General features: G+C 49.3%; 1 protein-coding gene across 3 annotated transcripts in view; it reads left to right on the forward strand.

The window, feature by feature from the left end:
• The window catches only part of SLC39A11 (solute carrier family 39 member 11), a 265,886-nt gene that overhangs the window by 25,074 nt on the left and 224,452 nt on the right, over positions 1–16,360 (forward strand). For all 3 annotated transcript variants that reach the window (XM_077833155.1, XM_077833157.1, XM_077833156.1), the window contains exon 4: positions 95–253. In XM_077833155.1, coding sequence (XP_077689281.1) covers positions 95–253 — 159 coding nt within the window. The remainder of the gene's footprint in view (positions 1–94; positions 254–16,360) is intronic.

Genomic DNA, 16,360 nt, shown 5'->3' on the forward strand with positions numbered 1-16,360 from the left:
GCTTTTTATGTACAGCACCCAACGCATCAGGGTCCTGATCTCGATTGGGGATAATCTCATAACCTGTATTAATGTGTCGTTCTCTGTCCCGTAGGTCATGTTAGCTGCTTCTTACTGGTCCCTCCTGGCTCCTGCCATTGAATTGGCTGAAGATTCTGGGAATTTCGGGGCTTTTGCTTTCTTCCCGGTAGCTGTTGGCTTCACCCTGGGAGCAGCTTTTGTCTACTTGGCCGACCTCCTCCTCCCATTGCTGGTAAGTAGCAGTATGACTGTCTGCTGTCAGTGGCCTCGGGCTAGTCTCCCACCCACCCTGTTTGTGTCTAGGACTGTGGGCCGCTGGAAGCCCATTTCTAGCTGACCTGCACATTACCGGATGCACGAGGGGATTACGTGTTGCTCTTGAACGCCTGCCTTTCACACGGCAGAGTAAAGTCTGGTCTCTGAGCTGGCAGTGCAGTGTATGTGGTGTCACCATCTCTAACTCATCTGCTCATTCCCCCCTCTTGCAGATCCTCTAGGTAGGACATAGAGGGCTGCTGTCCTAAATCGTGTGCTGTCTTAGGGGAGTGGATTACAGGCTCATAGAAATGTGGGGCTGGAAGGGACCTGGAGAAGTCACTAAGTCCACCCCCTGTGCTATGGTTGGACCAAGTAAACCTAGACCTTCCCTGGCAGGTGTTTGTCCAACCTGTTCTTAGACCCTCCAATGACGGGGATTCCACAGCCTCCCTTGGGAAGGTTAGAAAGTTAGAAACTCCCTTATAATTGGAAGCTTTGTCCTAATATCTAACCTAGCTTGCCCTTGCTGCAGATTAAGCCCATTACTACTTGTGCTACCTTCAGTGGACATGGAGAACAATTGATCGGAGTCCTCTTTGTAGCAGCCTTTCATATATCTGAGAACAATCAGGTCCTCAGTCTCCTTTTCTCAAGACTAAACATGCCCCGTTTTTCTTACCCTTTCCTCCCAGTTGAGATTTTCTAAATCTTTCACCGTTTTTGTTGCTCTCCTCCAGTTTGTCCACATCTTTGCCCAGAACTGGGTGCAGTATGGCCTCACCAGCGCCCAGTAGAGCGGGACAGTTACTCCCACGTCTAACGTACAGTGCTCTGGGATGTAAGTGCAGCTGACTGCACTGGCCTTTGGCTTGGTTTAGGGTTGGGGCTTACCTCAGACTGTTCCCCACAGTATTTGGGGATCCCCATGATGGATTTTGCATGGCTTCAGGGTTTTGCTAGGAAAGCTGCCCTCAGCTTGTTGCCGTGTCACCAATCCCCGCTGTTCAAAAATCCTGAATCAACCCTCAAAAATCATGAGATTTTTAACCCCCCTCCCCCTTGCATCCTGTTTTCTGAGCCTTTTAGGGTACACTTCAGTCACTCTTTCAAGCTTTTCTCTGCAATCATGAGGCTAGGAACTTGTTTATTTAAAAAAAAAAAAAAGAAAAAGCTGATATTTTCATCTTGTAATGTGACTCCAGGAGTTGGGGCTTTAAAACACTGAATACTGGGAGATTCATGAGAGGTGGAAACGCTGCCCTTGTTAAAGCTTCCTTCAGCTGGTGCAAGTGAAAAGGATGAACTGTAGTAACCACAAGGGCCTGGAGATAGAAACATTGATTTCCTTGGATTTGCTAGCTGTCTAGAAGAGCTCTTTGAAAGGTCTAAGGTGGCTGTGTGTTTGATGAGAGTGCCAGGCAGCAAAGCATCATGAGTGCTGATGTTACTCTGTGCTTTGGCTAATGAAGTTAGGTGGATTTTTTTCTTAACCCTCCTATCAGTTTCCATTCCGGCAGAAGCCGGATACAAATCCATTTTTATTGGAGATTTAATGAAACTGCATTTCCCTGGGATTCTCTAAGTTGGTGTCTGTGCTGAATGTGGCTTTAGGCCACACACATGAAAAGTGTGGGCTCTTTCGTTTGTTTTTGTTTCTTTAACCGGCAGCGGTTTCCAAACAGTCCAGGTGAGACCTTTGTTTCAATCCTGAGATTTAATTTACAGCGTTGCCAACACCAGTCATTCAAAAATCATGACTCAGTCTCCCAAAAAAACATGAGATTAATTTAAAAAATCAGTGTGTTTGTCTTTTTTGTTTGCTGGTGAAGGAACATTTAGGGTCAGGTTTCCAAGACTTTCTCTGCAACTACAAAGGCGAAAAACTGTAAATGGCAGCTGAGTTTGTCATACGATCACATGACTCCAGGAGCTGGGGCTTTAAGCATAACACAAAATATTAACAAGTCTTGGAAAATTGCAAGAATTGGTAACTCTGGTATCCAACGAATGCTTCCCCCTCCCCCCTTTCGCATTTTGGCACAACTGAAGACATGAATTTTTTTTTTTAAATCTCTAATACAAGAGTCTGTAGTAGTAAGCTCAGTTCTAGGATGTACTGCTAATAGGGAGGAATGGTGGTCTTGTGGTTAAAGTACTGGGCTGGACTCAGGTGATCTAGGCACAATTCATCACTCTGCCACTGACTCCCTGTATGACTGTGGGCAAGTCACTTAATTTTTCTGTGCCTCGATTTCCCCATCTGTAAATTGGTGCATCTAAAAACTTGGATTGATAAACAAAACTAAAGGCTCCAGTAGTTTGGCACTCCATGAGCCCCTCTACGTTAACGTGGGAGTTCTTTAAACTTCCATTTGTTGCTTAGTTCCTCTCAGATTTGGAAGGTGAAAGTCACCAAATTGTCGTGTGTTTCAGTGAAAGGAACATTGTCCTGTGATGTAAATAAAATTGGGTTCGGCATGTCCTGGTATCACGGGCATGTAAAACAACCCACCACAAGATCCAGCTCTGTCACGCAACCAAATGAATGCAATCAGCTCGCTATTGTGGTTAAAATTGTATGAAGGTTATCACCTTCAAACACCCATTTGTTTCACTTACATTTGTTTTTAAACTTGGGCCTATCTTGCCTGTCTTGGGGTTTGCGCTAATTGTATTGCCTGTATTGGGGTTTGCGATATACGGCCCTGAAGGGACCTGCTAATGTATTTGATCAGCTGCTGACAGCTCCCAACAGAGAAAGTAAACAGTTATACCAAGCAACCCACTTCTTTCCAATGTGTCTCATGTTTTTCTCTGCCTACTGGGAAGAAGCCTACATCGCCTGTGTCTGCAGGGTTGGGTGGGAGGAGGCGGGATACAGGACTGCATGGGAAATGGTGGGCTAGGAAAGAGATGGCAGAAGGAGTGGACAGAGGGAAGTGATCAAGTTAGAGATGTTCCCTGGTTGCTGGTGGGTTAATCCACCTTGCACTGTTGGTCTCTCACTTCCAAGCCAAGCTGCGGTCCCGCAAAAGGTAAAAATCCTTCCCCATTATTCCAGGATGATGTTTAAGAGGCTCCCCTTTCTAGAGAGGTTTTGATTTGAAACCAGTTAAAATAACATCAGGAGCTGAACTTAGTTTTGGCTTGTAGTCGATGCCTTATCATCCATGTCTACTTAATCAGAGGAGCGGGTGGGTCCTTCCATGCTCTTCCTTTGGAGTTCTTTTGGGAGGGAGTGGGAGTGTGCTGTAATATCTTAGCTTAACGAGTAGTAATCCTGCAAGGGTCTGATGACACTTGTTCCCTTGGCCTAATACTCACTCTTTGGGGATAAGAGAAGGATGTCCTATTCTCTCGGCTTCTCTTCCTCCCATTCTACCAACTGGCGGAACGGAATACCTCCAACGCAGCATAAAACAGCAGTTAGTGTGCTTTGTTGTTGTTTGTTCTTTATATTGTGGTAATGCCTAGTAGCCCCAGTCATGGACCGTGGTGCTAGGAGCTGTACATACCCAGAACAAAAAACCAGTCCCTATCCCAAAGAGCCTGCAGTCAAAGCAATGCCCTCGTTCCACTTGTGCTAGAATAAAAAATGCCAAATGCTGGTTGTGCCCCAGGAGTTACTGGAACGGTGCATGTGAAAAGAAGGAATTAACACCCATGCTGAACTGACTGCAAAGTCCAGTGGGGCTGTGTGTGGGCTCAGAGGTCTCCCCACGTCTTCCCTTCCCAGATTGGGGCCTTCGATTGCTTTGTGGGGAGGACAGCCTGGCAAAGAGACTTGGGGGTGGTGCAGGGAATGTCATGAGAGGAACGTGGGTAGTGACTCACTTTAACAATGTATATAACTGTAGTATTCTGATCAAAAATGTATCTTCTACCTTTTTAAACTTAATGGGCCAATGACATCTCTGAAGTAACTCCTTTGGATTTAGTGGCCTGACATGGGGATGAATTTGACTCTGTGTCTTTCCCACCTTTTGGATTAAAACCTCTTGCCAGCGGTGCTTTGGTTATTAGTGCTCAAGCACCTGTCAGGTTTAAGTTACTGTAATTTACTCCAGGCTCCTCAAATCCTTTGGTGAATCAGTTGAAGAAGAAACGAGATTGAAGAACAAAGCAGCACACTTTCTCACTGAGGTCTCTAATGGAGAAGGGACCCAGAGGGGAATACAAAGGGATATTAACACGCACTGTCCTTGTCAAAGAAGATGATGATGGATAAGGAATTTGTGGGGTTTTTTTAGTGGACTGTTCTTTATGTAAAAAAGACTTTGCTTTGATGTGCTTGATGCTTCTCTCTAGCCGCTTTGGAGCGTAGCAACTCTTCCCCCTCCCCTCCCTTTTTTGTCGTTTTCAGGCAGTTCACAGAGGACTGGTATAGTTACCAATGATACCTAAGGAAGTGTTTGTGTTCCCCAGTGGAGCCCTGTGGGACAAACTGGCTAATGGGGCTGACCAGTTGGTCATTAGGTTCTTCATAAAGGGAAGGATCTAATCCATTAGATTTTTAATTTGGAAGGTTTAAACCATCTGTTCTTTTGTTAGTTGGGCTCACTGAGGGTGAGACTCTGTTTGGGTGTGTTTCCTATTGAGTATAGGTGATAATACGCCTGGAGGTGACCTGAACAATAGGACGCTGTCGGGAGCAGCGCCAAAGAATGAGCCAAGTGAGCTCAGTGTAAGCCAGGAGGAGCTATGCTGGAATTGCATGTAGGGATCTCGACATTTCAAAATGACCACTGGGTGGAACTTGGCAAGCATGTCTTCATCTGCTGCTGTGTGTCAATGCAGGTAGGCGCGTGCCCAGTTAAACAAGGGCATGTTCTAGTTTATGTTTTGCTGGTTCTGAGCAAATAATGTCTGTTTTTATACTTCCCTTCCACCGGCTTTGGTGACACTTAAACAGGCCATCAGATGGTCTTTCAGCCCTGCCTGCTCAGATCTCTCTGTTGATGGGAAGGGGGCAAAGCAGAATGAGTCGCTTCTTTCTCTCACCCCTTTTTCAGTTACATTTCCTTGGTTTTTCTTTTCCCTTCCCCCCCCTTTCTTCTCTGCTCTTTGCTCCCATCTTAACTCTCAATATCTCAAGGCCCATAAACAACTGATACAGGAACCCTACAATATTCTAAGACTAGGCATAAGCGCCATTTTAGATAATGGCCACTTCGGCATTCTTTTAACAAGAGGCATGGGGTGGCAACATGCATGTTGTTTCAGTGTTCGGTGCCTCAGTTTCCCCAGCTGTTAACTGAAGGGATTACCACTCACCTCCCAAGGTAAGGTAAGCCCTCAGACCTTGTGAGGTGGACGGCACCGTTTGGGCCGTTTTTCAAGTTGGCTACCCCAGTGGTATTTACGTTCCTATTCAGGCATTTGGAAAACCTGTGCTATGTTTTTTCTTTCAAGGAGTTGGGCATCAGAAGCTGCTGTGGAAATCAATGGGAACTCTGGGTGACGAAAATCAAGCAGTTTTTATTTAGCTGACTAAAGTTAGGCACCTAGATTTGTAAACTTAGCAACACAGGGGCCAATAATGTACAGATATGGCTGCTAACGTACGATGGCCGAAGACGCAGAAGCCCAGGCTTGTGTAGAAGAGCAGTAAGTTTGGGTCTCGACTGAACTCCTTTCTTGTTGGCACTCTGAACTCTCTGCTTCTGCAAGGGAAAAAGCTTGGATGAGTTTCTCCCTTTCTGCCACCAACTTCCACGCCCCGTGCTTTGGTAAGTACCATAACGGGGGTTCCGAGAGCATTATTCTTGTTTTAGGGGGTTTCTGCACGATGAGCGAGGGGTGTGATTCCCAGCTCACATAGATGTACTCGTGCTAGCTCTTATCGAGCTACTGCAAGTGTAAACAGTAGTGTCGCACGGGCAGCAGCAGTGCAAGCATGGCTAAGCTGCGCTGAGTCCAAACCCCCCGAACCCCGTGGGTATGTAATTGGTACCGATGCTACTGTCGCTATGCCCATCAAGCTAGCATGAGTATGTCTGCTTGCGCTAGGAATTATTTCCCTCACTCGCAGGATAGTGTAATATAGAGGGAAGAAATGAGAGAACCCTTTCCCCAGGGCTGTTCTAATTCTCCATCATATGGAACCAGAAATAGTGTCAAGATGTGGGTTTATTATTGGGACTAGGAAGGAGATCAGGAAACATGAGCCTTCTCCCTTGCATCTGGTACTCTATTGCACACCATCCATGCAGGGACTCTTGCTCTAATGCGCTTGGATTTTTTTTTTTTTTAGCAAAGGCTGCCAGTACTTGACGGACAGTGCAGTGTGTGTTAGCATTCTGCCTGCGAGGAGGAGATTTATCTAGCTCAGAGCTTCTTTCTTGTTTTTTTTTTTTTCAAAATGCTTGTGTTTAGCGTAGCAATCAGAAGAAAACCCCTCTCTTTCCCTTCTCCGGCTCCCCTTAAGAGCATCGGTTGGGTTGCGGAGACAAAACCACTGCGTGGTGGAAATGGGCATTTGTCTGAAATGTTTGTCAATCCTTGCATCTACAAAGGGCGGAGGAGGGGGAATATTAAAGCTGTTTGCTGATGTTGTTTGAATAGCTGCCAAATTGCTCCCTCTCCTGATTTGAAAAAGGTGTAAAAAAAGAGACAGTATTGTTGAGTGGATAGGGTACTGCCCTGGTCTCAAGACCTGGGTTCTGTTCCCAACTCTGCTGGCTGACCCTGGGCATGTCACCTTTCCCTGACAGTTTTTCTTCCCGACCCTTTGTCTGTCCTGCCTGTGTAGATTTAGTAAGCCGTTTGGGGAAGGGCTGCCTCTTAGTATGAATTTATGCAGTACTTTGCAGAGTGGGTCCCTGATTTTAGCTGGGACTTCTAGGCTCTGCTGCAAAACAAATATTTGTGTTCTGGCTGAATGGACCTTCCCCATATTCGCTCTTTTGCTTTTTTACCTGAATGGACAAGACGTTCCTCCCACCAGCCGTGCAGGTGGCTCAAGCACTTTCAGATTCAAGGAGGTGGGTGTTACCTCTGACCAAGTAGCAAAAGTGCAAACGGTTGAGGACAATGTCTCTGCCTGCAGCAAATGTTCTGGACTAGTGCATCTGGCAGGCTGTAATAGACAGACAGACGCAAGCTGCTTTAGGCAGTACTGCAGTGGTTTGTAATTATACATAAATATCTAACAACCGTGAATTAGTGATGTTTTGTTGTTCGAGCGTAACACGATTGGAGGTAACAAAACAATGAGTGACTGCTGCAGTGGTCTAGATTCTGATCTGGGTGTGACTGACAGCAAAATCTGGCTCTGTGAGAGTTGTATTTAAACAACCTATTGATCACGTGCAGTCCTGACTTCTCAAAATTGCTCTTTCCACTGTAAATCTAACCACCGTTCTCGAGTTTAAGGGCATGTCTTCACTGGCAACGTTAAAGCGCGGCCACGGCAGCTTTTTAACGTGGCTTGTGTATTCGCTGCAGAGCTCTCTCCCAGCATTCTAAAAATCCTCCTCCACGAGGGGAGTAGCTTCCAGCGCTGGTGCCCTGTCCACAGTGGCACCTTGCAGCGCTCAGGGGTTTTTTTTTTCACACCCCGAGTGAGAAAGTTACAGCACTGTAAAGTGCCAGTGTAGACAAGCTCTTAGCTGGGCTTTTTGTCCTTGTTCTCTGGGAACAATCGGTACAGATTGGGACTCAAACCCAGGCCGCCGGCCATGGTGGTGCTGGATGTAGTCACAGGGCCGCCACGCCAGCGGGCTGACTTAGGGTTGCACAAAACTGAACAGTCTTGCCCTCCGCCCCCCTTTCCCCGAGGCGCCTCTGTCGCTCCGTCTCCCGCACCCTCACCCATTGTCACTGGGCTGGGGAAGGGGGTTGGGATGCAGGGAGCAGGTTATGGGCTCCGGCTGGGCGGTGCTTACCTCACGCGGCTCCCAGTCGGCAGCGCAGCAGGGCTAAGGCAGGCTCCCTGCCTGCCCTGGCTCCGCGCTGCTCCCGGAAGTGGCTGCTATGTTCGGCCCCTAGGCGGAAGCACGCTGGCTGTGCCCAGAGGCGCCTCCCCTGCAGCTCCCATTGGCTGCAGTTCCTGGCCAATGGGAGCTGCAGAGGCGGTGCTTGGGGTGGGGGCAGCACGTGGAGCTTCCCTGATTGCACTTGCGCCTAGGGGACGCAGGGACATGCTGGTCGCTTCCGGGAGCTGTGTGGAGTCAGGGCAAGCAGGGAGCCTGCCTTAGCCCTGCTGCGCTGCCAACCAGACTTTTAACAGCCCGGCCGGCGGGACTGGCCGGAGCCGTCTAGGTCCCTTTTTGACTGGGCGTTCTGGTTGAAAACTGGGCCCCTGGTAACCCTAGGCTGACTGTTTCCCAAGTTGTGCCTTAAAGGGGAACATTAATAGATTTTAAAGCCAGAAAGGACCATTCTGATTCTTTCGCCTGAGCCCCTGCAAAATGCAGCCATTGAGGAACTTCTACAGAACTTCTGTTTGAAGTAAAGTAGATCTTTTAGTTTGACATCCGGTCCTGATTTTGAAGACTCCAAGAGAGGAAGCTTCTAGCACATCCCTAGATAGATTGTTCCAGTGGCTAACACCCGAATAGTTTCTACCTTTTTTCTAGTTTGAATTTCTCCAGCTCTTGGATCACATTAGGCCTTTTTGTGCTAGATTAAAGAACTGCTCACGACCAGGAATCTCTTCCCCATGTAGGCCGTGATCAAATCCCCTCTTCACCATCCTTGTCCTGGTACGCAGGTCAGAGAGTGAGGAGCTCTTTCTGAGTGGGTCATGCTCTCTGGGTAGGCCTAAGCTTACCGTGCAGAGTACAGACACTGGGTGTCCGGCTGGCACGTGTAGCACCAGCATAGAGGCTGAGGCACGGTACGCCCAGGCGATGCTACGCTGTTCTTTTCAGTGGCGTGTAGTGTCTGAGGCCGGAGCCTTTCGCCACGGTATGTAGCTACACGTGTCGTGCCTGAGCTCTACGTGCCGCCAGAAGTGCGGATGTAGGCTACGTACATAGGAAGCCTGCGTTACAAATCTGGTTTAGAGAGCTCCTCGTTCTCCAGCCCATCTCCTGCCCGCCCGCCCTCCCCTCCTTCCAGGCTTCTTGCTCCGAATGCTGCTGTTATGGAATTTGGAGGCCTCTCTCCCCACCGCGCTTGCAAAGGTAGGGAGAAAGCAGATCTGTTTTTATGAGAGAGTGAGTACTGTGAAAGGAGTCTGATGGTTTTGTGTGTCCCCTTGCTTGTCCCACACCGCTACATGGATAGTGTGTGCCCAAGTGTATGTCTCCTATTAACTATATTATTCTTGACCATCCCCCTGACTGCGTGACACACTCTTTGCTGGGTGATCGTTGCCCTGAACAGGATAATGAGGCTTAATGTGTGTTACTCCTCTACCACTGGGTTTTGCTTGGCTGTATGATTAATCTTCTGTCTGCATGTTCAAATGCAGCACATCCCTAGCTCCCTGGAAGGGGATGCTGCCGGCGCTGGCAATGGCTGGAGGAGTTGCATTGCCGGTGCATAGCGCGATGTGTTGGAGTCCATGCCATGCTTCCCTGTGTTCCTGTCAAGCTGCTAATCGCTTCAATCCATTTGGTGTCAACAGATGCCATGGTGCAGGAGTTACTGCTGTTGTGATGCTGATGGACTGAAACTTCCTCTCAAGAATTAGTGTGGGCCATTCAGAAAACTTTAGGGGTGCGTGCATGTGACTTTAAGGGACAACCAGATGTTAATTTCCAATCCTGCATGATGTGCCATAACTCAGTTACAACTAGGAGTCTGTCGGTCTTTCCAGTATAAAGGCCAATAACCATGGGGGAAGCGTATCTAGAGAAGCAGATTTAATCCCACCTGACTGAATCTTTATCCGCTAAAACATAGGATTTTTTTCCTCAGTGTACAGTGTAGATCAATAAAGCCATGTTGAAGGCTGGGACCATCCCTCACTATTTATTTTAAAGCCTTTTCAAATACCTTCTGTAAAACTTGTATTAGCTGTAGATCAATCTGGAGTGTGTATTCTGCGGGCACAGAAATTTGCCTGTATTTTGCTTTATGGAAACAGTGATGCAATTGATTTAATTTGTAGTGTCTTGCAGGGCCTCAACTGTTCTGCAGGCCCGAGCATTTCTTGACCACCCCTGGAATCTCCCAGGCGGTGAATTGCATAAATATTTTGATTAGCAAGCTGAAGTGTGACAGGTTGAACATGCAAGGTACGGGATATTCAAGAGCAGACAGTTTTTGTGTTGTAGCATGAAGCAGGGGTCTCGTTAATCCCTGTGGAGACTTTGGCTTGGTCTACCCGAGGAAATTAGGGGTGGTGTAACTGTTATTCAGAGGTGTGAAAAATCCACACCCCTGAGCGACACAGTTAAACCGAGCTAACCTTGGTGTAGACAGCACTAGGTCCACTTCAGGGGAATTTCACCTTCCTACCTATTGCCTCGGAGCGTTGAGCAACTGATCTGGGATGATATGGCAATAAACCAAAAATGCACAGATGTTTGACACTTTAAACAAAGTCATGTTGTATTTTTGCTCTTATTTTAGCAAACAAGTTTTGGGGCAGGGTCATTCATGGAAATTGCAAATTTTTAAGCAGCCGTCGGAGAAAACTTGCAGAAACAAATTCATAACTTCCTTAACATGAGAGTTCACCCTGGACATCTGTTGTGGTTAGACTAGTGTGCAGCCAATTTGAGGGTAGAAACATACCATGCGGATCTGTGTACTGTTGCTTTGAATCTATAGCTGGAAGCCCGTAGGAGGTGACGTGCACAAGTTCAAGGCAGAAGCTTTACAGTGAAGCAGAGGGGGGAGAGTGAGGAGCCTTGGGGCCAGTACTGTGTTCTTTTTTTCTAGCAAAATGCCTTGCTCGGAGTTATCCTTTGTAGTGTAGACCAGGCCTATGTCTCCACTGGCAGAGTGACAGCGTCGCTCAGAGAGCGCGGAAGGGAAACCGCTGTTGTGTGTTCACACTGTCAGCTGCCTGCGCAATAGTGTGTTCACACGTTCAGCACTTGCAGCAGTGTTCGGAGCGGTGCACTCTGGGCAGCTGTCCCTCAGAGCACGTCTTCCTCTTCCGCCGCTAAGAGTTGCGGGAAGGTGGAGGGGGTTGCGGGACATCCTGGGTCCTGTCCCAATGCCCCATGATGCATTGCTTCGCATTGGGGCTGCATGACGTTTAAGAGCCGCTCCGTGGCTTTGTTCTGGCAAGCTGCGTTCTCCTTTCAGTCTCTGTTCTCGCTGTCCCGCCACTCCTTCAGTTCTTGTTTTTCGGCCGTGGAGTGCATCATGACATCACGCAGAAAGTCCTCTTTAGTTCTTCGTGGCCGCTTTCTAATTCTGCGCAGCCTCTCAGCCGGCAATAACAAAGAGGGAGGCTGGGCTCCCAAGGTCATATCTGTGAAGTCAAAATGCAACGTTTTACAGAAGCAGTTTTGTTTGCAACACACAGACCACTGATTCAGTGATTTAAAACACAGCCACTATTCACACACTTGTCACTAACTGGCTGACCCCAGGCAAGCACACATGAGCCACAAGACTCCCAAAATGGTGAGTAACTGCGGGAGCAGGGAAATCAGTGTTCCAGGACCGTACTGTACACTGGGCACATGGCTCTTGGGGAGAGCCAGCATTGTAGCGGGGGGCCTTATAATCATTCCTGTCCCCGCATTTTCCACAGGCTGTGTTCATTATGGAAGATCTCTCGCTGCTGAGGGTGAGCAGGTAATCAAGGGAGGGTCTTCTCCAAGCCTGTGGCTTCCGTCCTGACCCTTACGCAGCTCACCTGTGTGCAGCAATGGTCCCTCACCCCTGTGATGGCAGAGTGGCACAGGAAAGTTACCCTTAATGAGAAAAGAAACAAAGCAGCCCTGCCAAAGAACCTGTGGCAGCGGATTGCCCAGTATCTCCATGAGAGTGTCGTGGAGATCTCTAGGGCAGATTCTCGTGAAGTGAGGGAGTCAACACCCTGGTCCACCGCTCAGACTAGGCATGTGGTGGTACACGCCTCATACAGACACAAGCCTGCTTTCTGCAAGCCTCCTGCCCCCAACAACTCACCTCAGCGATTCCCCAAATCAAAGCCGCTTACCAGGGGCCTCCTCTCCTGTTTGCGCTTCGCCAAGCTCCGACAGCTGTGACCGGCTAGCCTCCTCCGGGGTAGAGAAGAGCTCCTGACTGCATGCATCTCTGATCTCCGAGTCATCGTCTGCCTCTGGGTCCCTCTCCCCCTCCACATGCTCGTCCAAGATTCTCTCCTCCTGGCTCGGTCCACTCTTGACTGGCACACGGGCCTTTGCAGTGGAGGTGGGGTCACCGCCGAGGATCATGTCCAGCTCTTTGTAGAACCGGCAGCTCGTGGGTGTAGCACCGGAGCGGCCGTTTGCCTCCTGCACCTTGTGCTAGGCGTCCTGCAGCTCCTTCACTTTGATTCTGCACTGCAGTGTGTCCCGGTCACGGCCCCTTTCTGTCATGCATCGTGAAATCTGTCCGTAGGTATCATAATTCCTACGGCAGGAGCGCAGCTGGGACTGGACAGCCTCCTCTCCCCAAATGCTGATGAGGTCCAGCAGCTCGGCGTTGTGCCAAGCGGGGGATCGCCTGGTGCGTGGAGCAGGCCTGGCCACCTGGAAAGATGCCCTGAGACCACTGCATGCATCACCGAGCAAACAGGAAGGGGACTTTCAAACTTCCCAAGGAATTTACGGGGTGGGGCTCACAGCTGGTCACCTGAGGGCAGGGCAGTAGAGTTCAAACCGATGACCAGAGAGGCGAGAACAGGCATCGTGGGACACCTCCCGGAGGCCAGTCACAGCTGTCATCGACCAGAGCGTCTTCACTGGCACCGCGGTGCTGTATCCCCGGCGCAGAAAGCCCCACGCCTCTCGTCGGGGTGGTTTCTTTACAGCCCTAGTAATGTGCGCAGTTTCTGCACACTCAGTGGCTTGGCCGTGCGCACCCCAGGGGCGTTACAGCGCTCAAAGCTGCTTTACTGCGCAGAAACGTGCCAGTGTAGACAAGGCCAAAGTTTTGTCAGCAAAAGTCACGCCGCTTTCATTAAAACAGCCGGTGCATGTCCACACTAGCTCCTTGTGTCAGCAGAACGCACCCATGCTAGCAGTTCTTGCATCGACACAGAGAGCAGTGCACCGTGGGTAGCTATCCCACTATGCAACTGGCCGCAGGGTGCTTTGGGAAGGGTTTGCAATGCCTCGTGGGGCAGGTACACCATCACATGATGCAGGTGTCTCAGTCCCATCCTTCCAGGGGCATTCTCATAGATTGTCAGCTGCTTTTCAACTGAAGTGGGAGAGGGAGAGGAGAGCGGCGTCTCTGTGATGGGGAGACAGCAGAGCTGGCCAAGGGAGCTGTCAGATACTTCCTGGAGCTTTGAAAGGGGAGGGACAGCAGAGATCAAAACAGTGAGCAGAGTGGTCAAGGCAGGCATTGTGGGATGCTGGGGGAAGCCAGTTCTGTCGACATAAGGCTCAGCAGTGTCTACACTGATGCTTTGTCGCTTTAACTTTGCAGCAAAAGGCTTTATGCCTCACATTGAGACGGTTTTATTTTGTTGGCAAAACAGCAGAGTTTTGCTGCCAAAAGTCGCTTTGTAGTGTGTACACCTCCCCAGGTTTGTCGGCAAAAGCTGCCTTTTGTCGACAAAACTTTGTAGTGTAGACAAGGCCTTAGAAGAAAGCAACACTAATTCTCTACTGTTGTCACGTGTCCAACCAAAGCCACTCAGACTTTGACTTTTGGATGCTCGGCTCACGCTTGAGAGACAGAGACTTGGTTGTGACTTCTCTGTGGCTCAGAAGGGAGTCTGTATGCACTAGGCTTAGAACGTGATACACTCATGATACACCAAGCTAACAAGGCAGTATGATCACTAACACAGTGGGGGCAGTTAGAGAGCTCTAGTGAGAGAGTGATACGATGTCTCCTGGAAGAGCAAATTCATCAAAAGGAATGGTCCCCCGGGAGACACATTGCTTGCTGGTTGCATATGACCACAGAGACCCATACCAAGCTGCAGACTCTTTATAGCAAGTCTCCTGTGCAGATTTGATGGGCTAACTATTCTGCGATGCTGAAAAGATTCAATTGGGCTGAGTCCTTGTGTTATTAATATTAATTCATAATGGGGATATGGTTTTCTCCTATGCCATTTCTTAATTCCTTTGACGCATGCCCCTTAAAAATTCCCTTTAATTTGTTGAATTTAGCTCCTTCCAGGATGCACAGATCATTAGCTGCACATCCTCACTGCGGGTGGCAGGCAAATCTTTATTCCAGACATTAGCCAACAGACATGCTTGTGCGTGCCTCTGTGCTTTTTTCTGTAAGTTCTTCAGGGCGGGACTGGAACACCAGCCAGAGCGGCTTTGGAGACCAGATTCGGATGTTCACTAGGGTGCTGCAGGAGGTCTAACAGGCTGGCTTGTGCGTGCTGTGCACTGCTTTAGCTTATGGAACTGACAAAATAGGAGGGTTAAAGTGAGTATCTCCGTGCACTGTTCCACAAATCTCCCTCTTTTGTGTGTTCGAAAAGCATAGCTATGAGAGGGAGCGTTGCTCCTACAGGATTAAGTTAAGCAATATGGCACCAACCGAAAAAGAGAGGGGCAGGTCCTCTGACTCAGGGATTTTATCCCTTCTTTGAAATCTGGGGGTGGGGAGAGGTGGTGCTGGATGAAAGTCTGGGATTATTGGGTTTGTATGTTTTATAGGTGGTTTGTAAGGTAAGGTCCCTGCCGCAAGGAGCAAATACTAAATCAGGTGGCAGCCCATAAAAATGGCAGCGGACCGCGGCGGAAGGAAAACAAAAGCGCAGAAGGGGAAGCCCTTTCCATAATTGCTGTCGTAGCACATACTAATCAGCAGTAATTCAGGGCCACCCACCAGGCATGTGGTAAGCAGGGAGGAATGTTCACCCCTCCCCAGTAGTTAGAGCAGGGGACTGGGAGTTATCTCCAGCGGCATCCCTTGATGTGTGACCCCCTGGGCCAGAGTTTTCCTACCTGTAAAACGGGGACCGTTCCCACCTGTGGGAGAGGCTGGGTGTTCACGCCCGTGCATGTCTCAGAGTTCCACCCTGCGACTGGGGCCTGGCTACAGTGCTGGACACCAGTTGCTATCGCTCTGCAGGACAAGTTAGGTTTCAGGCACATGCATTGCCTCCTCGTGGGAGCCTGTGCCCAGTGCTATCGGGACCAGCTGCCCTTCCTCAAGCAAAGTAGGTTTCTTAGCACTTGGATCAAAAAGAGGATTTTCAAACACACATTCCCTAGGCACCACCCATCTCCTCTCCTCCTTCCAGCCAGGGCACATCCTAAAGTCCGTCTGTCACTGCAGAGTTAACTTGGATGGTGGGCGCCAGCTGCAAGCTGCCCTAAGGCAAAGCCTGCCTTGAGTGTGTCCACTCGACTGCATCCGCACTGGTGCTGCACACGCTTGTGGCGGTGGTGCTAGGACTTCTGGGGGTGCATCTCCTGGTTCTGAGCGCCATACGGAGCTGAGCTGCGCTGTCTGTTTCCTAGTGAGGTGGGGGAGAACGTGTCTGTCCGTCTGGGCAAATGGGGAGGGGGGAGTTGGCAGCACTTAAGTGGTTTAGCCTGTGTCCACACTGCATCGTGGGCGGGTTACCGGCCTGAGTGTAAACATTCCTCGTGCCTGAGCCTGGGGACCTGCTCACCCAGGTGTAAAGTATCATTACATTTGGACCAGGGGATTGTATGTGTGGGCCAGGGGGCTGGAACAATTAACTGAGTCACTGAACCCAACTATAAACCCTGAGGTGTGGACAGGAGTCTGCTTAGAGCCAATGCACCAGTGAGAGGTGGGGTTAACTCTTCGGCAAAGCCAAGCCCACAGACAGGGCCCCTAGTGAGAAATATTTAAACTAAAATAATCCTACAGAAAACACCACCCCAATAATACCACCTAGCTCTGATAGAGCACCTATCGGTAGATCTGAGAGACTTGACAAAGACGGGCGCTGTCATTACGCCCATTTTACAGATGGGTAAACTGAGGCACAGAGGTGCAGTGACTTACCCAAGGGCACCCAGTGGCCCTGATCACTATGGTGTCTCAGGGC

Source organism: Eretmochelys imbricata, chromosome 14 (assembly GCF_965152235.1).
Source record: "Eretmochelys imbricata isolate rEreImb1 chromosome 14, rEreImb1.hap1, whole genome shotgun sequence".
Classification (NCBI taxonomy): Eukaryota; Metazoa; Chordata; order Testudines; family Cheloniidae; genus Eretmochelys; species Eretmochelys imbricata.